General features: G+C 30.4%; 4 protein-coding genes across 5 annotated transcripts; 1 reads left to right on the forward strand and 3 right to left on the reverse strand.

The window, feature by feature from the left end:
- Positions 1-388: 388 nt before the first annotated feature.
- LOC134827075 (origin recognition complex subunit 1) lies at positions 389-2,850 on the reverse strand. The gene is given in 3 exon segments (XM_063839611.1): positions 389-1,625; positions 1,627-2,608; positions 2,668-2,850. Coding segments are annotated over 3 exon segments (2,259 nt in total). The 5' UTR covers positions 2,796-2,850; the 3' UTR covers positions 389-476.
- Positions 2,851-3,229: 379 nt separating this feature from the next.
- Positions 3,230-5,161, forward strand: LOC134826916 (zinc finger protein 385C-like). 2 transcript variants are annotated; one of them, XM_063839423.1, is made up of 7 exons: positions 3,230-3,371; positions 3,426-3,856; positions 3,912-3,992; positions 4,099-4,229; positions 4,327-4,356; positions 4,413-4,786; positions 4,843-5,161. In XM_063839423.1, exons 1-7 carry the CDS (start codon positions 3,335-3,337, stop codon positions 5,010-5,012), a joined length of 1,254 nt encoding a protein of 417 aa, XP_063695493.1. In that variant the 5' UTR covers positions 3,230-3,334; the 3' UTR covers positions 5,013-5,161. The 2 variants fall into 2 exon arrangements, with proteins under 2 accessions (XP_063695493.1, XP_063695494.1); XM_063839424.1 differs by having other exon boundaries at positions 3,291-3,371; positions 3,438-3,856.
- Positions 5,162-10,340: 5,179 nt separating this feature from the next.
- On the reverse strand, positions 10,341-12,938 carry LOC134834543 (esterase E4-like). Its single transcript, XM_063849264.1, has 3 exons — positions 12,473-12,938; positions 10,642-11,645; positions 10,341-10,581 (listed from the first exon to the last, which is right to left on the reverse strand). The coding sequence occupies exons 1-3, from the start codon at positions 12,926-12,928 to the stop codon at positions 10,380-10,382; spliced, it is 1,662 nt and encodes a 553-aa protein (XP_063705334.1). The 5' UTR covers positions 12,929-12,938; the 3' UTR covers positions 10,341-10,379.
- Positions 12,939-14,625: 1,687 nt separating this feature from the next.
- On the reverse strand, positions 14,626-15,862 carry LOC134837278 (glutathione S-transferase 1-1-like). The gene is made up of 2 exons (XM_063852646.1): positions 15,773-15,862; positions 14,626-15,180 (listed from the first exon to the last, which is right to left on the reverse strand). The coding sequence occupies exons 1-2, from the start codon at positions 15,860-15,862 to the stop codon at positions 14,626-14,628; spliced, it is 645 nt and encodes a 214-aa protein (XP_063708716.1).
- Positions 15,863-23,849: the final 7,987 nt, after the last annotated feature.

A 23,849-nucleotide genomic window follows, 5' to 3' on the forward strand; every position in this document is an offset into this window, starting at 1 on the left:
TATTTTTTAAAAATTAATTAATTTAATTTTAATTTTTATTAATTTACCTATCAAATCAATTTCAAAGATCTTTAATATTTAATAGTTTTTAAAAAACCTTCAAATAATTTTTGAAATTTAATAATCTATCGTATTATCCTTATGAAATTATTTTTTTTTTTGAATGAGAAATTAAAAAATCAAATTTTGTCAAAAACTGCTAAAAAATGTAGAATATAAAAAAAATTAAGATTTTAACTAATTTTTGATGATGAGTAGGTAAATTTTAATTTTTTTTGAAAAAAAATATTTCCCAAAAAATAAAACTAAAATGTATGTTTAAAATTGTAAAATATTAAAACAAAAATTAAATTTTTGAAGAATTTTTTTTATTAAATATTTTATTTTTTTTCATAATTTTTTTTAAACTTGTTTTCACATTTTAAATTCAATAATAACGTTTATTTGTACGAAAAAAAAACTTAACGTAACAGAGATCAATTACTCGGCTGCAACGCATAATGAACGTCATCACTACTTATATTCAACAAAATTTTCATGTACAAATCCGTTCGACTGTGTTCCGTTATCAACAATCGAATTGCTCCCAATTTCGCACACAATCCAAGAGCTTGTCCCGGATTCGGTATTTTCACCCCATTAAACGCTGCAATACTCTCAAATTGATGATAAACTCCAATAAACGTACATTCCTCAACTCCCGTTCTGGCAACTTCCGCACAAACCGCCTGCAACCACATTTGCTCGTACTTCGAACAGGACTTGATCGCTTGCATTTTCGCACTTGCAATCATTTCGGTAAGAGCTTTTTGCACATCCGCAATGGAAACTACGTGAATTTCTCCTTTCGTTTTCTGCCCAGATTCAGCGATTTCCGTAGCACGACGACAAATATCAAGAGCACGTCTCGCATCACCCGAAACTGCGGCAACTTTTCTCGCGACAAGTTGAATGGCGTCTTTGTTGAAGGTATCGGTGCCGGAAACGCGAGCTGTGATAATTTCTTGAAGTTGTTGGAAATTGTAAGGTTGGAAGGTGAGACGAGTGAGTCCCAAGCGTGACGTGATTTTTCCCATGAGAAGTCTTTCGGGCAAATCCATCGTATTAGCGATTGTAACAACGACGAGTTTAGCTGTTGGAAGCGTCGGCCAGTTTAAAATGTTGTAAACGACGTCCTGACGACGATTACAGAGAATATCCAACTCATCAACGAGCAAAATTGTCATTTTACGTTTAGGCGAGGGAGTTGTGAAACGTTTATCGAGCAAATTATAAGCATATTCGGCAGAAACAGTTTTCCCACTGAACTGACGATAAATATGGACATAAGCTTGTCGCGGTTCCGTCAATCGCATCCCGTTTATTTCAATAAAATCGAATTCCGGGACGTCATCTTGCTCGGCGGCGGCTTTTAAGGTACGAATTACTTCAGTTGTCGTTGCTGTCTTGCCGGTGCCCGGAACGCCCGACACGTACATGCATCCGCCGCAGTTATCCAAGAGTTTTCCCTCGAGAAAAGCGTAAATATTTTCAAATTCTTTATTGCGACATGGCAAAGTTTTTGGTACGGCAGCCACATGTAAACGTTCGCGTGCGAGTTGAAGTGCTTGCCCATCAGTTTTTACGGGAGTCGCTCGTTGACCTATTTGGAAATCGCGTAATAAAGATTTTCCTACGAGGAGTTCCCTTCAAAGTTGAGGTCGGAGATGATTTTTGTGTCGAACGAGGTCTTCCACGAGGAGTTCCTCCTTCGATTTTTCGCTGTTTGGGCGGTGTGATGTTCTCTTCATCCTGAATTTCGTATTGCGTTTCGAGACGAGCACTCATGGAAACGCGTTTTCGAGGTGTTCCTTCTCCTTTGGCATTCGGGGTCTTGAGGATACTTTTACGACGCGACGTTGGCGTCTCAATTTCCTTCATTTGCGAGTGTTTTGAAGGCGTTTTCATCTCTCGATCGACAGATTGACGCGTTTTTCGTGTCGATTTTGGCAAATCCGGGATTTCATCGGTGTCACGAATTGGCGATAATTTTTGTTCGCAAGTCCAGAGCGAAGTTTTTCGTTTATTTGGCGTCATATCAGTCGATAAGCGACGAATAATGAGCTTGGGACTTGCCATGACAGTATCTTGAGGCAGTAAAGTCTTCCGTTTTGAGGGAGTTTTCTCTTGCAACGAAATTTTTGGCGATCCAATCATCGGTTCGAGCATATATTGACGTTTTCCCGGGATTCGAACGAGTTTGTAGCGACAAAAATAGTTACGCTTCGATTTGGAAGTCATTTTTTCGATACTTTCGTCATTCACTTTGATAATTTTGAGACTGCAAGTTTGCACAATTGTCTCGATGGAGATGTCGTTGTCAAATAAATCATTTTCGATCACTTCTTGTGTGGCATGAAACTCAGTCTTGTCATTTTTCAGGTATTTTTTGAGAGATTCTGGATGTGTGTACCATTTGACGAGGGCTCGGCAAGGATCCATCGGTCCCGGGTCTTTGTCTTCGTACATGTAAATGATTTTCGCAACATCCATCGAATATTCGGAGTCAACGTCGTAGATTAAAACAAAGTCTCCGATGTTTAAAGTCAAGTCGTTGTAATAACATTTCCTGAAAATGTAAAAAAAATATTAAATTTTGATGAAAATTTTCACAAAGAGAGCTCTTACCGATAGAATTCGAGGTCTTTTGTAACTAATTTGCCTGAAAGTCGTCCAATGTTCTTCTCATAATCCTCTCTCCAGTTGTTGTCGATGTCCATAAATTGAACGGGAGGTCTTGCTGACTTGCTTTTCATCTTTTATTTAATATTTTTTGTGGATTTTTGTCAAAATTTTGTTCAAAGTCAACTTCCCGCCTTTATGATATTTACAATATGGTACCCAGATGTTGCCAATTTTCAGAGAAAGTCCCGAGTTTCCCCAATTTTCAACAAATTTTGATCAATTCTTAAGTTTTTAGACCAAAAAATTTTAATTTTAGCAGATTTTTAACGAATCTATAGATTTTTTTCACTATTTTCAGTTCAATTTTAAAGAAATTTACAAAAAAAGTCCCCAATTGAACCTGAAATCATCTGGTTGTCTTATTAAAATTTCTTGTACAAGAAACTTGTATAAAAAACTTTCAACTTGGATTGAAATTTGGTTCCATGAAATCAGGTCCCATTCAACTTGGATACAAAACTTGTATGAAATTCTTCACATTTTCTTACTCCTCATCATTGTTTACGACAGAATTAGCAAAAGACGACTTGAGAAAGCTAAAAAATCAAAACAAATTGAATTTTCGATGGATTTTCACTTTTTCTGATAAGAATCATCACTTTTAATTGATATGAATTATCAAGAATTTCCTCCAGGATATGCGGAAGGTAAAAATTTCTCAAAATTTTCCCCTAAAATTTCATTTCAACTCAATTTTTCAGGCTTTCCTCCAGCTCCTGTCTTCAATCCGAGTTTCAAGATTCCCGTAAAAGCTTCTCAACCGCCTCCGCCTGGCACAACAGATGCCGAACAAGAGCAAGAAACCGCTGTGCAGCCTCCATTGCCTCCTGGCCCGCCGCAACATGACATGACAAACGTTTTCCAATCGCCCATGTTCAACTACGACCCGAGTTATTGGGCACCTCAAGCTGGAATGACGTACCAACAACCGCATTACGGGATGCCAATGCCTCAAGTTGCTCATGTCGCGCCTGAAGAATCTCGAAAACGCAAACTCGACATTGACTACATGGGAAAAGATGATCCTGCGTTGCCAGATGAACTGAAAAAATTATTTAATGCTCTTCATTGCGTGTTGTGCGATGTCAAAGTGAATAGCCCGATATCGGCGAAGATGCATTATAGCTCGAAGGTGTGTTGGAAATTCGATTTTTAATGAAATTTTATTAATTTTTTTGGTTTTTTAGACTCATGAGAAGAAAATTAATCAATGGTTGATCGATTATTGCAAGCGAACGGGAGCCAGTATGCCCAAGAGACAAAGAAAAGTAGGATTTAGGCTTAATTTTTCTTGATTTTCTTAATTTTTTTGATTATAATATTTATAAACTAAATGCGATTTGTGCCTGAAACATATTAAAATCACAAATTTAGGTAACAAGTATCGAGGAAGCACAAAAGGCAGGACCTAAAGGACCAAATGCTCTCTTCTGCGACATTTGTCAGATTGCATTGACCAGCATACAGCATGCGAATCAACATTACATGGGCAAAAAACATCGAATGTAACTATTTTAATATGTTCAGCCTTTTAGTTTATTTATTATAATTCCCATTTTTGAACAATTTTTCATAAATTTTTCCTTTTTCTTCACAAATCAGGGTCGCAGCTGGCAAATCCAGACCAAAATCGTAAGTTTTTCACATTTATTCATCCGAATTTTATTTAAAAAATGAATTTTTTACAGTCAAAAGCCTCAGCCGGATAACACAGGTCGATTTGGCATTGGACAAGCTTTCGTTCAACCACTTGACGAACCCGGGCAAAAAGCATCTCTATCGATCTCGCCTCCGCCAACGCCCGTATATGACGCTACAACCCCCGCTGATGCCTTTTCGCAATCGTCGCCGCCACAACTAACGTATGCAACTCCAAAACCCGGAACAATTGGACCTTCATTGCTTCCGGTAATGCCGCCCGTAGCTGTAGAAAATACAAAAAATCAAAATGGCAAAAATTCGGGACGATATTGCGAAATTTGTGACATTTCGGTGACTTCTGATCAGCAAATGGAGACGCACATTAGCGGGCAAAAGCATCAAAAGAAATGCAAGCAAATTGGTGAGTTTCGAGTTTAATTGAAAATTTTCCGTTTTTAATAAAAAAATAATTTTTAGGCATCACAACGGAATTGAGTCCCCGTTCACGAAGCGATTTTAGCAGCTGTCGCACGCCATCCGGACAATATTATTGCATCTCATGTGACATGACAGTTGCTACCGAAGCCCTTTACAGCAGTCACATCCAAAGTAAGAAACACATTAAAAATGCAAAAGAAAAGCGTTAGTCGCTGAAAAAAATTTTCTTGTTGCAATTTTCTTAAAATTTTGATGGTTTTACATCAAAAGTCGTAAATTTTGTTTTAATTTAAATAAAAACGTAACAAGTTTTAATGTTCTTCTTATGAAATAAAAGTAAAAAATATTTGAATTCTCGTAAAATTAAAAAATCAGGTTCAGGATTGTCAGAAAAATACGCGAAAATAAGGCTCATAAAACGATTTTCATTCATTAGGTCAACATTTTCAAAGGAAATTTAAGAAGATTGTATACAAATCATCAAAAGAAGGATGGATTTCAAATGGAATTGAGCGAAAAAAGCCAAAAACGTTGATTGCTGAGGGAAGATTGGACTCAGTTGTGAAATTAATGGAGGCAAAACGTGAAACTTTAGACGTCAAACCCGCAGTTGTGTCAAAAATTGATGAAGAAATTTTAAACATTTTTGAAAAAAATTCACAAATTGCTGGAAAAAACTCAAAAATTGATGAAAAAGTCTCAAAAACTGTTAAAAAAGAATCAAAAATTCTTGAAGAAAATTCCGAAATTCTTGAAGAAAACTCACAAATTGATGAAAAAGACTCAAGAATTGTTGAAGAAAAATCAGAAATTGTTGAAGATGTCTCCAAATTTGTTGAAAAAGGCCCAAAACTTGATGAAGAAGGCTCAAAAATTGACCCAAAAGAACCTATTTTGATCAAACTTGAGGTCGCCAAAGTTCAACCAGTTAAAAATCGTACCACAAATAAACGAAAACAACCAAAAACTATCGAAAAACTAAACCAAAAACGAATGAAAATGATGGAAGAGGTTCTTTCTCAGATCAAAACGGAACCTTTTGATGCAAATTCATCGACTGATATGCCAAACGATGATACTGAAGTGGATTTTCCTATCGTTAACGTCCCTGTTGAAACTTTCTCTTTCAACGACTTCCAAGAAAAAGACGTTTTCGAACAATTTTCACCTGATTTCTTCGAAAGTCCCTTCAACGACGTGAAAATCAAAGAAGAAAATCTCTCATTCGAAATTGGTAAAGTATTATTTTTCAATTTTTCCACGTTTTGAAGTTTTAAAAAATAATTTTTTACAGAATTTTTCGAAAATTTCATCAAACAAGAGCCATAAATGGTCATTTTCAATTACAATTCACAATTTTTTCCGCAAATTATCATTGAAAGAGGATTAAAATGAAATTTTTCGCTGTGAAATAAACTCACTTTACCACAAAATACATCACAAACATGTGTTTTTTCCATTCACATGCAGATAAAAAAAAAATAATTTCACGTTCATTTAATTTTCGGCAGTCAACACAATAACAACAAAAGTTTAAATGACATTATCCTCCTATCCCATTCTCGTGAATTGCCTAAAAACAGCAACTAAAGCACTTAAATTTTTGATTCATAAAAGTTTATTTTTTTTTTACGAAAAAATTACGCAAAAAATATTAAATTGCTTTATTTTTTAAAAAAAAAGTAAAAAATTTTTAGTTTTCACGTGAAAAAAAAATTTAAAAAAAAATGGAACATTGCATCTCCATTAGTTTATATTTTTTTTCTGTACAAAAATAAAATTGTTGGCTTCAGCAATTTTGTGACATTTTCATATGCGAAAAAAAAATTAATTACATTAGAATACATTGCAGTCCCCATATTTTATTTAATTTTTTTTTTACATTTACCTTCGTGCTCTTTGCTCAGGTAAGTGAATGAAGTATCATCATCATCATAAATAAATCGCTATTTTTGTATTTCCAGGAATTCGTGAGCACTTGGGGCGCACACTTGACGTCAAAGTAAACACACAGAATTTTAACATAAACAGAAACCATTTAAATATTTGAATGGCAGCAATCAAAGTACGGTTCAGAAAATATTCAATTGGTTTAATTGATCTGGCGCTTAGCATTTTCTAAAGGCACATTTTCCTTGCAAAGTAATTTCTCTTGGTATTTGTATTTAAAATGTGAATTCGCACGCATGCAACGAAAAACTTTTGTATAAATTTACAAAATCGCACGAATTAGCGTCACTTCTCTTGACAAATACCGAAAAAATTTTAAATCCGAAAAATTTTCAAAATTCGCATGAACCAATGTTTGTTTTGAGTCTTTCTATCTTTCGAGGTATAAGGACACATTCAGTAAATAACTGATTGGTGTAGCTTTAATTTTATTTACTTTTACGTCTGTTGTTCACCAAGTTGTGTGTTAAACCTCACAGACACACAATTTGTGAAATGGCAAAAGTAATGATGATGATGATGATGCTGACTGTGCACGAAGAAGACAGAGAAAGGGCAAAAATAAATTAATATTGGAGATTGCATAGAAATGCAATAGATTGCAAATTTTATTACATCTACCAGAATTTTAAACAGACACACATATGCCACTAAAAGGGTACTTTATCTGCGTGTGTACAGAAAGAAAAGGGAGCTGTGAAGTGCCGAAACATGATATTGCTTTTACATGTCTTCCTGGATTTCCGATTTATTGTAGTATTTCGGGATAAAATGTTGTGTTGGATTTTGTGTGAACAACAACAAAAAAAAAAATTGTCTTCCTGGCAAGATACAAAATTGTTGTAACTCTGGGTTTTGTGAATTGGTGATGATGATAGCTTTTAGTATTTTTGATGGATTTCGATTGAAAATGTCACTCGGATGGGAGTTTAGAGAATATTTAGGAAGTTTTGTTCGAATGATTTCAAGGAAATTTTTGGGTAAGTATTTTTAGTGAATTTTAAGAAAAATCCCCAGAAGGGAAAATTTATGTTGAATATTAAAATATTGGTCAATTGAAAAGAGAACATAAAAATCTAAGGAAATTCAGATTTAACATCTTCTTCTATTTTACTTAGTTTAACTTAATTTAAATTCCAAAGTCAGTTTATCAAAGGATATTTCAAATTTTTGTTACCAAATAGGTAAACATTCTCTCAAAAATTGTTTTTAATTTAATTTAGCACAAAAATTTTATATTTTCGGAAATTTTTCGAGAAAAAAATTTTTTTCATAGATATATTAAGATGTACTAAAAATTTAACAGATGTTTAAAGAAAATTTCGAAATTTTCATTGAAATTACCTCAAAAGTCAGCATTTTATAATTTTAAATTTTAATGAAAAAAATTATGCTTTTAAACCAAAAAAAAAAAATAATAATACCTCTCTATTTTTAAAAATTCATAAAATTTTCAAAAATGTAGATTATTAAAAATTTTTACGAAAGCTTATTTTTTTTTGCTGGTTTTTTGCTCGAAACATTTTTTTATAATTTTTAAAATCTATGAATTTCTAAAACAATTTTATCGGTCCAATTATTTTTTTTAACTCCAATTAAAAATATTTTTTTAATAAATATTTAAAAATTTTTTAATGTTATCATCAAATCACTTTTAAATTAAGTTAAATTAACAATTTCAATCGACGTTGAACGAAAATTTTTATAAGTACTCTAATATTCTGTCTCTAAACGACAATAAAGTCAATAAAGGACTAACAACCAGGTGACAAGCGTTACTAATCGATCGTTAATTTTCATTCCTGTTTTCTCCGCCTTTTACTTTACCTTCATTTTCGAGTAAAGACACCACACTTTTATTTACATTAATTCAACTTCTATCCACTAAAAGCTAAAACATTAAGACACGAAACGATATGACTCACTTAATGGCTCGAAAATAGTTGAAATTTAAAAGTTTTTATTAAAAATATATTTTTTTAAATTCTAAAATTTTAGTGAAAAATTATAAATTAAGCAAAAATAATTTTTTTAATTATAAAAATTAATTAATTAATTAAATTTAAATTTATTAATTAAAATTAATTCATTTTACTTTTAGATTAACAAAAAATTTAAAAAAATATATTTTATTTGAAATATTATATTTTATCGATTTTTTTTATATTAAAAAAATTAAAATAATAAAACTTTTTTTTTATTTTTTAAAATTATTGAACATTATTTTAAAAAAAATTGTTAAAAAATTAAAAATTATTTTATGAAATTAAAAATAAAAAAAAATATTCAATTATTGACGATCAATTGATCGAGCATTTTTTTAAATTAATATTTTTAAATTTTTTAACATTTTTTACGAAATTTTCTTCAAAAATTCTTAAAATCTATCTCTTTTCCATCCACAGCGCCTTTTCAAGCAGAACAAATAAGACGCAAGGTGCTTTATTTGTACAAGTGAATCAATTATTTGATATGCAAATGAGATGGTTTAATGTCATTAGCATTACACGCTCCTCGCTAAGAAGCTATTTTCTACGATATGGCGGTTAGCTGCTGTACGATAAGAAGCCAATACATATGCATAATAATGTAAATCGTTTGCATCCTATTAAATTTTCTAAGCCAATGACTCTCTGTTGGCAACAAGTGTTAAACTTTCCCGTCCTGACGTTTTTTATTACTCTTTTTCACACCATTTCCATGAACGGGTTGAAAAAAGCGAGTCGAAATTAATGCAAATTGAATAAAATGGAAAATATTCGAAGAAGTAATTTTTTTATTGCAGGAAAAACAAAATGTGAGCAATAAGCATTAAATTAAAACGAAATTCGACCAACTTGCATCTCATTTGTTAAAGGAAAATGACCCAAAACCGAGTTAACAGTTCACAGCAATGAACATTAATAATAATAATCGTAACAAAAGAGGACTGAAAAACGTAAGTTAACAGAAAAGTACTTAATAAATGCAAATTGTTTTGAATTTTTTTTTTAGAGGGAAAGTCGTACAAATGTAAAAAGGATGAGGTCGCTCGAGTTTTCTTCATCTTTATTTCAATTGGAATAATAAATATGCAGAAAAAATCTCAAAAAGTTGTCAAAAAACCAAAAAAGCGCTTTTTAGCTAAAAATATTATTTTATCATGAACAACCAGACGTCTCCATTTCAAGAAAAAAAATTAAATTTGCAACAGACCGACTGCAAAACATCAAAATCACTTCATTAAAGAAACTGAAGAAGAAACTTTAAACCCATAAAAATGTACAACGAAAGGCAGGCAAGCAGAGAAAAAACTTTTTCATGGCTTTTACCACCTTGTTTATATGTTAATTTTGATCCTCATAAATATTTGAGCGAAAAGCAGCATGAATTGCCATTTTCCGGATTCTTTTTCTCTGCCACTTACGTTTAAGCTTTTTTTGTCTGACCTGTTCACACAACGGAAAAAAAGCCAAGAAAAACAAAGGTAATTGAGGTAAACGTAAAAATTATTCAATTAGCTTCTTTTTTTTTGTTTTTCAGCTTGCTTCGGGGTCCAGATGTAATTTGAATAAATATCAGCAAAAGGTTCAAGAAATTTTAGCATATTTTTTCTTTTATTTTTTACTGTAAATTGAGGATAATTTCTAGTTCATGGCAGTTTCGAGTAACGCACATCGACATTTATGCAGACAATCGTAGATGTTGCTCCAGAATTCGTACAACGGATCGTTCGTAAAGGGATCTTCAATCATTTCTAATTTCTCGTCAATATTTAAAATTTCACTTTTTTCATTGTAGGGACGCCATTTAGTCGTTATCACGTCATTTATTGCAGGAGTTGGATTACTAAAATACAAAATTTTGATTGAAAAATTCAAATTTTGTTGAAAAATTGAAGTTTTTTACCCGAATTTGACGAAATTGGTCCACATCTCTACCATCCGTTGACTGACAATAACTTCGGGTGAACTTGCATTGAACGAATATCCCGAGATATCTTCGAAAAATGGTACGAACAAGTAACCCAAGTCATCGCCATGCATTGCTACCTTACGCTGACGATACTTTTTCGGATATTGAGGCTTGAAATGCGCAAATCGCCCGTCAAAATCGAAGCGATAGGCGTAAACAGCTTTTTTGGATTTTTCAGCGTATTTTTTTGTAAACTCCCGTACGCCAAATAACGTATCGGCGATCGAATTTAGGCGTAAAATGACACGTCGTTCATTGTCGTCGGTATTTTCCGTGAAATTCTCGATGAAATTTTGGACTTTTTCGAGAATTGTTTTGTTGTTGTTCGCGAAATTCATGTGCGACATGTAATAATTGAGGTCGGGCGTGAAAAATTCACTTTCGTGAGTTGTGTAACCAATGAGGAGTGGCACTTGACTGACGGGAGACTTTCGAGTTAGTTGAAGCGGGGATTTTTTGAGGAATCGTTTTGAGGATCCGGGTGCTTCGATGGTTGGAATGAAACAAAAGTGATATGAGCCGAAATAGGAGAACATGAATTTGCTATGGAGACGCGGCATGAGATCGGTAAATGAGGCGTTTTTGAGTTGTTCTTTCGTTTGGAAGCCTGTGTGTTCGAGGAAGTTTTTCCTGCACCATGAAGGTCTTTGGAGGAAGGCCCATGGATTGAGTAACGTGCCAGACATGGAGATAACGCGTGAAAAAAGTCCCTTGGATTGCTTTGAGTAGAGATGGTATGTGGCAGAGGCAGCTCCCGCACTCCAACCGACAATTGTGACTTTACGAGGATTTCCGCCGAAGCTTGCGATGTTTCGTTGGACCCATTTTAAGGCGAGAATTTGGTCTTTCATGCCTAAGTTTCCCGTGATATTCAGTTCGGGCACTGACAGAAATCCAAGAGTATTGAGACGGTAATTGATGGAAACGACAACGACATCCTGAAAAAGGTAAAGAAATTAATTTTTAATTTTTTCAGGTGTCAAAAAAATAACTATTGACTTTGACTTAACGAAGTTAAGAAATTTTTTTTTTTTTACTTTTGATTTTTAAATTTTAATTATTTGTTTTTTTTATATTATAAATTTTTAATAATTTTTTTATTAATTTTTTATTATTTTTAATTTTTAAAATTAATTTTCTTTCAAATTTTTTTTAAAAAATAATTTATTTTTAATTTTTATAAATTTATTTACTTTTTTCAATTTTAGTTTTAAAAATGTTTTTTGAATTTACTATTAATTATGAAATAAAATTATTCAATTTTTTTAAAATTATTTTTTAAATTTTTAATCATTTAATTTTTAAAAATATTATTTTTTAATTTTATTTATTTTTTTTTTTATTTTTTTTAATTGATTATTAAATTAATTTTTTTTTCAATTTTAATCTTTGTATTTAATAATTTTTTTTTAATTTTTAAAAATTATTTTTTATAAATTTAACTTTAAAAATAATTTCAACTTAAATATTAAATTTAATTTAAACTTTTTAAAAAACATTTTTATTAAATTTTTATTCTTAGAACCCTCTTAAATTAATTAATAATTATTGAATAAATTAATTAATTAATTTTTTTTTTCTAAATTTTTTTAAAAATTATTTTTCAATATATTGCAAAATTTTATTAAAACTTAAGATTTTTTAAAATTGATTTTATTTTTTTTTATATAAAAAATTAAGCTTCAGGTTTTGACTTAACTAGCCTAAGTCAGATTTCTATTGATTTTTGACTCATAAATTTTTTTTTCTTAATTACAGAACTCACCTTCTCAACAATGTAATCAAATCCGCTATGCGACGAGTCCTGCGATCCAATAAAAAAGCTCCCGCCATGAATCCAGAAAAAAACTGGCAACAATTTCGTCGTATTCAGCGGCGTATAAACACTCAACGTCAAACAATCCTCACTTCCTTCGATCGTCGCATCATCCCCTTTCTCGATATTTATGGGTTGCGGACAAATTTCCGGCTTTTCCACAAAATTCCGTATCCCGCTCCAACGAAATTCTACAGGTGGCTCAAACCGCAACTCCCCAATGGGCGGCACAGCATACGGCAATCCCAAATATTTGCAAATCCGATGTCTGTTTTCGCTCATGCTGTTCACGCCAACTGCCAGTCCGTCGTCGACTTCAGCGATGCAAGTCGTTTGTTCGGGCGAACTCGCGAAAACGCATCCAAAAATTGCAAGAAATGAGCAAAACAAAGGAATTGACATCATTGCACGTTGACTGTCTTCTCCAAAATGAATGAAATTCGGCGAGAAATTTTGAATTCTTATCGCGGCTTATCACGAGCGAAACACAAAAAAAAATTCAATAATTACAACGAATTTGTTTATTTTTGTTTTGAAACACCTCAGTTCGCGCCTCTGCAGGGTTATCGCGAGAATCTTGTAGTATTTTGTGTTTAAAAATAAAAGAAGAAATAAAATACAGAAAATAATCGCGTGACTTTCTTCACAGAGATATTGCAAACTCAGTCTGAGAGAAACGCACGACGTGATTGCAGATTTTATAGCAAAAAGTAGTTCTTGCTTGAAACTTGATGCCATGAATGAATTCTGAGAGCAATTACTCCTACACATCGTCGATTGATTGGATCGGGAGAGATGTAGTAAATTTTCGCATTGAATTGATTTCTTTTTTATGAATGAATTTGAGTTCAAAATAATGAATGAAATGCGATTATCCGTTATCAGTTGATTGAAGTTTTCAACGCACTTATCAATGAAAAAATTATTGGAATTTTATTTTCATCAAACATTATTGATTTTCAGGCAGATTAAAATAAAAATCAATATTTTTGACTCTAAAAAAGCAAAAAAAAAATAAATAAATAAATAAATAAAAATAATTTAAAAAAATTCTCAAAGTAGGTACGGCCAAATTATTAAAAAAAAATTAAAATTAATTATTTGTTTTTCTTAAAGTAAAGAAAATTTTCTTCGTAAAGAAAAAAATTTAAATTATGTGATATCAGTAATTTAATTATTATTTCATTTAAAAAATTAAAAAAAAAATAAATTTTCAAAAAATTAAAAAAAAGGTTTTATAAAAATAACATATTTGAAAACATAAAATATTCCATATTTAAAAAGCGTAAATAAAGCAAAAAATATGTTTAAAAGAATTAAAAAAAATTCATCTTAGTAACTTTTTAACAAAAAATTTTTTTTATCACCCATTTAAAAAATGTACATTAGATCTTCAAAATATTCAAAAAAATTTTAAGATCTAAATCTAAATTAATTACAGTTATGTATAAATTTAATTTTTAAAAAAAAATATTTTTTTTTTAAATTTTAAATAAAGAAAATTATTTAATTTAAATAAAAAGATAAATCAATTAAAAAAATAAAATAAAATTAATTTAAAATTTTGTGAACCTTGATATTTAAACCATTTTTCATCTCCAAAATTAAATCAAATTTGAAATTGAATTTTAAATTACTTTTGCCTAAAAAATAAGAATTTTGCATGATAAAAAAAAATTGTAAATATGATAAAAATTTAAACGAAAGTCCGTTGATAAGTCTTTCAATACCTTATTTTTCATGTTGAACCACCCACGTGCCCCTTAAATGGCTCAAATTATATTTATTGCCCTCAATATCAAATGAAAAGGATCTCATGTCAGAATTATTATTTCGCAAAACAGAATTGACGAATCCCGAAACGTAGTTGCAGTCTCTTTGTGTGAAGCATTCGTGCGGTTGACAAGTCATCACATTATTCATGAATAAACAAATATTTAGTTTTAAAATTCAAGCAAGCGTGTAAATACTTCTCTTCTCTTGTCTCTGATAAAGACTTTGAAACAAGAAAATTTTCTTCTTTGTCTCTTTCTTGAACGTTTTTCTTTAATTCACTGTCGAGCACTTTGACATGTTTGTGGCATGACGCAGACAAAACAACATTATTTAGTCATGAATTCCTTCAAGTCTTTGCCGAGGCGCTTTGCTCCGTCTTCATTTTCCGCAAATCCGGGCAATGTCTCGCACTTTTTGTACCACTGGCTGATGTTTTTGAACGGCGCGAGGTCAAAACCGCAATGCCGGCATGAAGCAACCATCGTGAGAATCGCCAAATCCGCAAGTGTGACGTAATCGGCAGCTGCCCAACGATGTTCGCCCAAATAAAAGTCGAGTTCGGTCAACATTTTCAGGCAATCTTGTAACTTTTGAGTGTCATATTCCTTTGTAGTGCCATCGTAAAGTGGTTGCGTAAGGTCATAAAGTTTGACGAAAACTGTTGCCAAGTTGAAACAAAGGCGATGCATCACAACTGCGCGATCCTTGAGAGTTTTTCCCAAAAGCTTGTCTTGGGAACCATTTTTCTCGATGAGATATTGACAAATTGCCAAGGATTCTGAGAGGGTAAAGTCGCCATCTTGTAACACGGGAATTTTTTGACTTGGATTCAGTTTGAAAAATTCCTCAGTTTTGTGGTCTGAATACGAGCGGGAACGAATCTATAAGGAAAAATTTATTATTTAAAATTTATAAAAAATTAAAAATTTTAAGAAAATACTTTACATATTTTTTTAATTATTTATTTTAAATTTTAAAATGTTTTTAAATTAATTTACTGATTATCTAATTTTCTCATTCATTTTCTTTTGATTTTTTTTAAATTATTTTTTAAAATTAATTTTTTTAAAAATATTTTTTATAATTTTAATTTTTAGTATGTTTAATTAATAATTATTGAATTAAATTATTATTTTTTTTTTTGTATAAAAAAATGTATAAAAATTTAAAAAAAAATTAAGAAAATACCTCAGTTAATTTTTTTAAATTTTAAATTATTAAAATAATTTACTAATTATTTATTTTTAATTTTTTCATTAATTGTCTTTAAATTTTTTTCAAATTATTTTTTAAATTTTCAAAAAACAATTTTTCATATTTTAATTTTTAGTATGTTTAATTAAAATAATTAAATTAAATCAAGAATTAGTTTTTTACCATATTTTTTACCAGATTTATTTTTTATTATTTTTTAATATATTTTTAAAATTTTATTAAAATTTATAAAAAAAAATAAAAATTTTAGGAAAATACCTCAACATCGAGATCCAAATAACGAATCACAAGCTGACAAATTCGCGCTGCGGGCGAAGCTTCCCAAAAATGTAAAACCGGACGACTCATTTTAGGTTTTTGCAGTAGAAAAATTCGTTCCGTTCACGCCAATTATCAAAATACGACTAAATTTGTTTGATTTATCAATCTGTTGAATTCTTGAAAGTCATTCAATTTGCTATTTTTGGCCAATTTACGCGTTATCTTAATCATCATCAACACGTCACACGCTATCTCTCTGTCTACATGGCTCACATATGGCATCTAAAGTTACGCAAATAGACAATCATGGTTTCAAATAACAGAATAATTTAACATTTTGAAGCACGGCGATGAAACAATCAAATTACTCAAGATTACTCGAGGCGAGCTCTTGAAACACTAGTGTATCAAAGCACACTTCTCAAGATGGTTATTATTATCCGAATTTAATTACTTTTGAGAAAATTGTTTTGTTTTCCATGCGAAATTCATTCGTTTATCCGAGCACAAAATAGATAATTGTTTTGATAATTATTTTTATTTCGCATCATTTAATTTGCAACTAAATTGATTGTAAATTGCTTAATTTACCGTTTTGATGCAATCAATCAGGGGCACAACAAAAAAAGAAAATAATTAAATTACTGAGGGTTTTTGTTTCGTTTCATTGGACGTATAATTTTTCACATATTTTTTCCCGTTCAGGAGCAATATTGACTTAATTGAATTTTGTGTTGTTTGTGAATGACCGCAGTTTGTGTGAAATGGTCTGTCAATCCGGTTTACACAAATAAAATCAGTTTTTTTGAAGGAAAAAGCAGGAAGCGATAAATATTTCCGGGTTGTCATAGCTTTTGTTTTTTGCTGAATGAAAATTTTTAAACAAAAAAAAATGATAAGAAGTGATGAGAATTGATGAAAAATGGGATGGAAAGGATGACGTAGCAAGTTAATAAGCTGTCAAAGTGAGTGAAAGGAAACAGACAAGTAAAATAGACAATGGCTAGTTGTTCGTCAATAACAATGCAGTTTTTATCATTCCAATTTTTTTCAGAAAAGGATTATTATTATGTGAGTTTTTTATCTTTTAATAATTTTTTTTATTTTTTTTTGATAAATTTTTACCGAGAAAAATATTTAAAAAATTTTTTCGGGATTCATTTAAAATATTTTAATTTAATTAATTTAATTTAATTTAATTTAATTTAATTTAATTTAATTTAAATTTAATTTAATTTAAATTTAATTTTATTTTATTTTAATTTTAATTAAAAAAATTATTTTTTTTAAATTTAAGTTCCTAATTTTAATTAAAAAATTTAATTTTTTTAACTACATACTAAAAATTGGATAATTTTAAAAATTTTGTAAAAAAAAAATGTTTGCGAATGAAGGAGAAAATTAAAAATTTTTAATTTTATTTTAATTTTAAAAATTTTAATAAAATAATTTAAATTTGAAAATTTTGAGTTTAAAATGTTTTTGATTATTTTGCATCCTTTTGTACATAAATTTAACAAATCAAGAAAATTTATTTTTTTTTTCTTTATAAAATTGATTTATTTTTTTTAAATTCTGAATAAATATGAAAAACAATTTTAAATCTTAATTTTTTATAAAAATTATACTTAAAATTTAAACATTTTAATACAAATAATAAAAATAAAAAAAAAATTGAATTTAAAATAATTTTTTTTAAATTATTGTTTGAGGCTTATTAAAAAAAAAATCAATTTTTTTTTATAAAACATTACGGATCTAATCGATTATTCTGACGATAGATCTAAAATTTTTGATTTATTTTTTGTTAAAATTTTTTCTATCGAACAATGAACCACAAATTCCAATTAAAACAAAAACTAAGGATACGTCAACATTGATGTCCCCATTCTCTATTTCATAATTTATTGCAATAATAAAAAAAATTGAACAAAAAAAATTTTTTTTGATCGTATAACTTCTGATACCATTGTTACTCAATATTTAGTTACGCTTCACAAGAATCTCCGATAATAAAAACTAATGGAAAACATAATAACGTAACGCACAACAAAGAAAAGAAAACATAATATTTTATTTCAAACCGATTTAATTCTATTAAACGAAAGACACCCACAGCTACAAACCTCATAAAATGCCATAATTTTCCTCCTTTTTCTCCATTTCCACGCAAGTTATCGCCAAAATTATGGCCATTTGAATGTCTTTCGCGCGCGCGGGATTTTTTTTCACGACAAACAAAAAATCCATTTAAAGTTTACATTTAGACGGCAATAAATATTTATGGGACAGGGACATTCATCGATGGTTTTTCTTGTGTATCTCTTTTTCATCTTCTTGAACAAATCTCATCCATTTCCGAAATTAAGGATAGTAATTTTTATTGCGGCACTTTATCATTCTTATCACATTTCCAATGATTTACTTGTGCATCGTTGTAGCATTTTGCAATTTTTTGGACTCTTCTTACATTTTGAAGCGAAATTTCTCGTAAAATGAGGAGGAAAAATTAGAAAATCCACGAATTAATGAATTCGTTCACGTCTCTCAGCAGTGACAAATAAACCGAAATCCTTTTAATATAATTTTGTCTCATCATCATCGTTTTCTTCTTTTTTCGTGCTTCTTCATCAACAACTTGGAGGTGTCGCATCCCATTATTTGTCGACCATGTATTTACGTTATTTATTCCTCTTTATCTCCGATCTGACATTTATTTCTTTTTCCGCCGGTTAGTCACTTGCTGTCGTCCCGCATATCTTGTCTCATCATCATCATTATTTGTTTGTTCCTTTTGTCTGCCTTTTTTTGTGCGTAATGTCATTCCAATTCGCAATGAACTTCCAAATCTCAATCGGATCCGGACTTATCAGATCAAATATTATAGCAATCCAGCAAAACAAATGAACAATAATGATGATGATTTGCAATATTTTCCCTCTTTATTTTGGCCCGAAACTTCTATTGTGTGTTGATATCGTTAGCAAAACGTTAATAAAAGTTAATAAATACATGACAGAATCTAATCTTTTTTTTTTCGGGAAATACTTTTGTTCAAATGAATTATATTAGAAAAGTTGTTTTTTGCTGATTTTGTGTCTTTTTTTCTAAAAGCCAGACAAATTCCGATAAAACCAAAAATCTAATCAAGGATTCATTCAATTTTGCATTAATAATTTTTGCATCGGTAATTAAACCGATTCAGACAAGTATCAAAGATTCAAAAGCGGAATTTCATCTCATCAATGAGCTTTTCTGCGAATTATTCCTGTGAATGCAAATGTTGTTGAACATTATTATTTATCATTATATGCGCAGTTTGTTATTCAAGTAGTGCATTTACATCGTAATGCTCTTTATGAAGTACATATAAGGCTATTATAATTACAACAACAACAACATCAACGTATTATCAGCATCAAGTGGATGTGATTTAAAAGCCTCTTTTGATTTGCATTGCCTTGCAACAGATACAATGTTGCACTACTTCTATGTACAATTTGCGGAAAATATATGTGAATGGAGCATTTAAATCACAAAGGTGCTCATGCTGCATTAATCTTTCATATCTCATATTATATTTTATGCTGTTTATCGAGTGCATTATGGTGTTATTATTATAAAATATGCTAATCTTACAAAAGAGTTGTCGTACAGGGAGGTTCTAATAACAGAGCTCTTTTGAGAAAAGATAAAATTTTAATTCAAAATCTGATTTAAAATTTGATGAATTTTAACTCTTAGAACTTCAACGCCCGTAATTTACGTATTTTAAATCAATTTTAGCGAATTTTAAATACCTTTTGAGTAAAAATTTAAAATTTGCGAATATTTGAGTATGATTTGAAATTAGCTAAAATTGATTTAAAATACGTAAGTAACGGGCGTTGAAGTTTTAAAAGTTAAAATTTATCCAATTTTTCAGATATTGAACTCGAAACGAACTTGTTACTCAAAAGAGCTTAAACTTCTATTGAACCATCTAAATAAATTAGAAAATTTTAAATCATTTGAAATTAGCTAAAAATGATTTAAAATACATAAGTAACGGGCGTTGAAGTTCTAATGATTAAAATTCATTCATTTTTTCAGATATTGAATCCAAAAAGAACCATTAACTCAAAAGAGCTTAAACTTCTATTGAACCATCTATGAGAGTTCTGAAACATTTTAAATCATCAAATGATTCAAAATTAATTCAGTTCAATTCCCTTAGATGAATCAAATTCAACTACTTTGAATCATAGCAGATGAATTTGATTCCTCAAAAAGAACTCAACTGAATTGACTTCGAATCATAGGATGGTTTCAAAGATGGTTCATTCAGGATGTAAAATTAACATATTTTTTAAGACTCAGAACTTAATTTTACCTCCTAAGAGAGACAAATCCTAACTGTGTCTCTTAAGAGGTAAATTTAGGTCCTTGACAGATCAAAGCCAAAAAATATGTTAAAATTCATCTTTCAAATTTGACCTACTAAAACCTCCCTGTATAGTTTTCGAAAGACATTCCCTTTCTCACTTTTGTGCAAAAAGTATAGTAAAAGGTACTCTTCACTTATGCATTGTTGATATGAAAATCCGATTTTTCCCATAAAACATGATAATGTTGAATGTGTTTATGGTAATTCTTAGCTTCGCATAGATTGAAGATACCTGCCATCGTGGTGCTTATCATCTCTCAAAAAGGGTATCCTCTTCAAAAAATCTAGTTCAAGTATATGTCTGCCTCGCATTATGCGAATAAAAAGAGATTTAAAGCAAAATTACTTTGATGTGGAAAAATATATCATCACAAAATTGATCAAGTACTTTGTGTTATTATTTAAAAGCGACTGAATCTCTCTTTTTTGTCGAGAAGCAGTAGGTAGAAAGAAGGATGTTTGTTCATCTTTTATTAATGTTTATGTGTGCTAGTTTCAAGCATAAACTTCGGGATTCAAGATTTTATTGAATATTATTTAAGTCTCTTTGTACTTTCTTACAAATAAATAACAAGATAAAGAAAGAAATTTATGGAGAAAAAAAAGTTTTATCACGTCTCATGACTTTGACTTCTTTAATCTCTCTTTGTGCGAAGTTTGTAAAATTTTTGACGGGCAAAAGTAAGATTATCATATTTATGAGACCAAACTATCGAGACAGTAATGACGTACATTTTTCCTCATTCATCCATTTTTTTAGGGTTCATCATTAAAAGAACGTTTTCTTGACCGATATCCCGAGAAATGAAGATAAAGATAGCAATGAAAAAGTTAATATTACCTGTGGGCATCACTAATGTTGGATGTTTGTTATCTCATGGCAGGTCAACGTTTTGCCGGACCAAAAATGTATATGCGAGACATGGAGGCATAGAAATGTGAATGAGGATCATTTTGTCAGTAAGAGATACTTTTTTTTCTAAATGTTTTTATTTTATTTTTCTCATACACGCGGCGGAGGAAAATTGTCATTCGTAGAATTAGAACAAAGTCTAATGACATAAATTTTTTTTTTCTGTTTAGGAGGTGAGACATGTTAAGCTTGTATGAAGAAAAAGTTTGTACAAGCAGTTTGTATTAATTAAAGTGATAGAAAAAGTTTAACATGGGCGATTAATGTTGGAAAAAAGGTGAAAGTAATGACCATGTTATGAGTTGTTTGACACTTTTTCAGACATTATTTTAACCATGAAGAGATGGAAAATCGGTATCAAGTTGATTTGTTGAATTAATAGCAAAAGTTTCGGAATCAGAGATTTTTTTTTCAAAAAGTCTTTAAAGAGTCTCATTAAAAGTGAGTTCCTCATTGTACTTCTAAAAGATTTCATATTAGGAAAAGTAAGTTTTTCATTTTTAACACGTATATTCAAACCTCTTTGACATACCTGATCTCACTAAAAATCTAGAAAAACTTTGGTTCGTTCTAGAATTTTAAAAGGTTTTTTGGATTAAATAATACAAAAGTCAAAAAAATGCCATTTTTTTTTGATGAAAAGGTTTCTAAACAATTGGAGTCAGAAAAGTTTTTCATGATTTTGAGTCTCGAACCCGATCATCAATAATTTTCAATGTAAACTTAGCTGATGGATTAGTTGCTGTTGCTCTATCTCTTGCATTTCGACGCCAAATGGATCTTTTGTGCTCCCAACGGGATATTTAGTTCATTTATTTCGACATTTCAAGTCATATCAGTCTTATACTATTTGGGGTGAAAAAGCCATTGGTAGATGACCATTGGTATCTGATAGCTAGCTCCTCATTCTGCTGTCAAATCATCAAAACTGTTAAAGAACTCGATAACCTTCTTCAGGTTGTTTTCAATGATTTGGTTAGGCCTCATAAAGCTTTTACCTGATGGTTTAAATTGTTTCATCTTTTTTTCATATGGGATGAAAATCTTCATTGAAACAAATCCAAGTTACCTTCCCTAAAAAGTTCAAAAGAAAAAAAAATAATATGAAAAATTATACTTACCAAGGACGTTCTTTACCCTTTATTTTATGTTCCTTCCACATGACTTTCCCTGCCATCGTCAGTATTTCACCTGATTGATATAAATAGTCATGGTTGTCTTAATAAACTAATAATAGACCTAACCGAGCGCAAATTCCCATGTACACTTACATCGTTCCGGATTCAAATCACAAATGCGAGCAATTTATTACAACTTCCATGCTGCGAAAGAAATTCCTTCGTTTTTTTTTTTGGAACGTTTGACCTAAAATAGCTTTCATTTTTCAAAGTTGTCCCTCATTAAGCACGAATTTTATTAGCTATGACCACATAAGCACACTGAGCATTTTATGGATAATTTCCTGCAGGAAAGTTGACATCAAAAAAATTATTTGCGCTTTTTTTTATTATTAGTCGTCGAGCCAACATTATATCATTACACATTATTATTATTATAATAGACTAACCGGAAAATGTTAAAAGCTATTTGATGTCAAACATAAATAAAGCTTCGACTGACATTATTTCGGAAGAAAGCAAAGAAAAAAAAAATGTATGGCCTCAAGCAATTGTTGAATGTATTTACGCCCATTCATTTGTTTTCTCTCTCGCTGTGCTCCGCATTGTGTGTCGCAACGAAAAAACTATGTCTTAGCGATTTTTTTCTTGCTTGCCTTTTTTCTTTGCTTTATCTTCATTTCATAAAGAAGCAAAAAAAAAGGAAAGAAAAGAAGGCAGCAAAGTTATGTGAAAAAGTTAACGTTCATGCGAGGAAATTAAAGATTCCGCACGCGTTTAGTTCATCTACAAGTTGAGCAGTCAAGCACAAACAAAGAGACCCAAGGAAAAAAATCAAAATTCTAAAAGTGTAATTCTTATAACATCACAAGATAGTCGGCTCCTTGTTTCTGTGTGTTTTCCTGTGAAAAGGAAAAAATGTCATTTTTTGGAGAAGAAACAAGGAAATGGACTCACATGAGTTGCTCAACGTCGTCGAAACAAAAAAAGAAGACAATTTAATTCTTTAAATTGTCAATTGATGGTTGCAGTTACACAAAAGTCTTTAATTTTATTTACAGGAATTGTCAGACGCCTCATGCCAGACACAACATTAAATGACATGTGATACAAAAAAAAGTACGGGAAAAAATTGTAACAATATAAAAACTGTCGGGTAAAAATAATGTTTGTGGTTTTAATTTAATTTTCTGCGCCATTATATGCCATTCGAGTTCGAGTGATTCGAGGGTGGTTTGGAAAATATTTTATCATTATGCAACGTAAAGTCCTTCTCGGAATTCCACAATATGAACAATAATCATGTGATAGGCGTAATTTTACCGCAATTGGGTCACGTGAATTTTGTGAATCCTCTCCGACGAGAACTTTACGAACAGTTAATGTCATATCAGTGTTTTTTAAAAACCAATATCCATTAAACTTTTAAAATGATATCCTGTTGCCTGTGGTATATGTTCTCGTGGGAAAATTAATTTGTTGTATTGTAGCTGACATTTCGATATGAGTGATAAAGAGTTGGAAGGATTTTTATAGGAAGAGACTTTGAAAGGACAAAAATACATACTGAAAAGGTAAGAAAATTTTCAATATTTTTTTTGAATTATAAAAATTTTA

Source organism: Culicoides brevitarsis, chromosome 1 (assembly GCF_036172545.1).
Source record: "Culicoides brevitarsis isolate CSIRO-B50_1 chromosome 1, AGI_CSIRO_Cbre_v1, whole genome shotgun sequence".
In the NCBI taxonomy this organism is placed as follows: domain Eukaryota; kingdom Metazoa; phylum Arthropoda; class Insecta; order Diptera; family Ceratopogonidae; genus Culicoides; species Culicoides brevitarsis.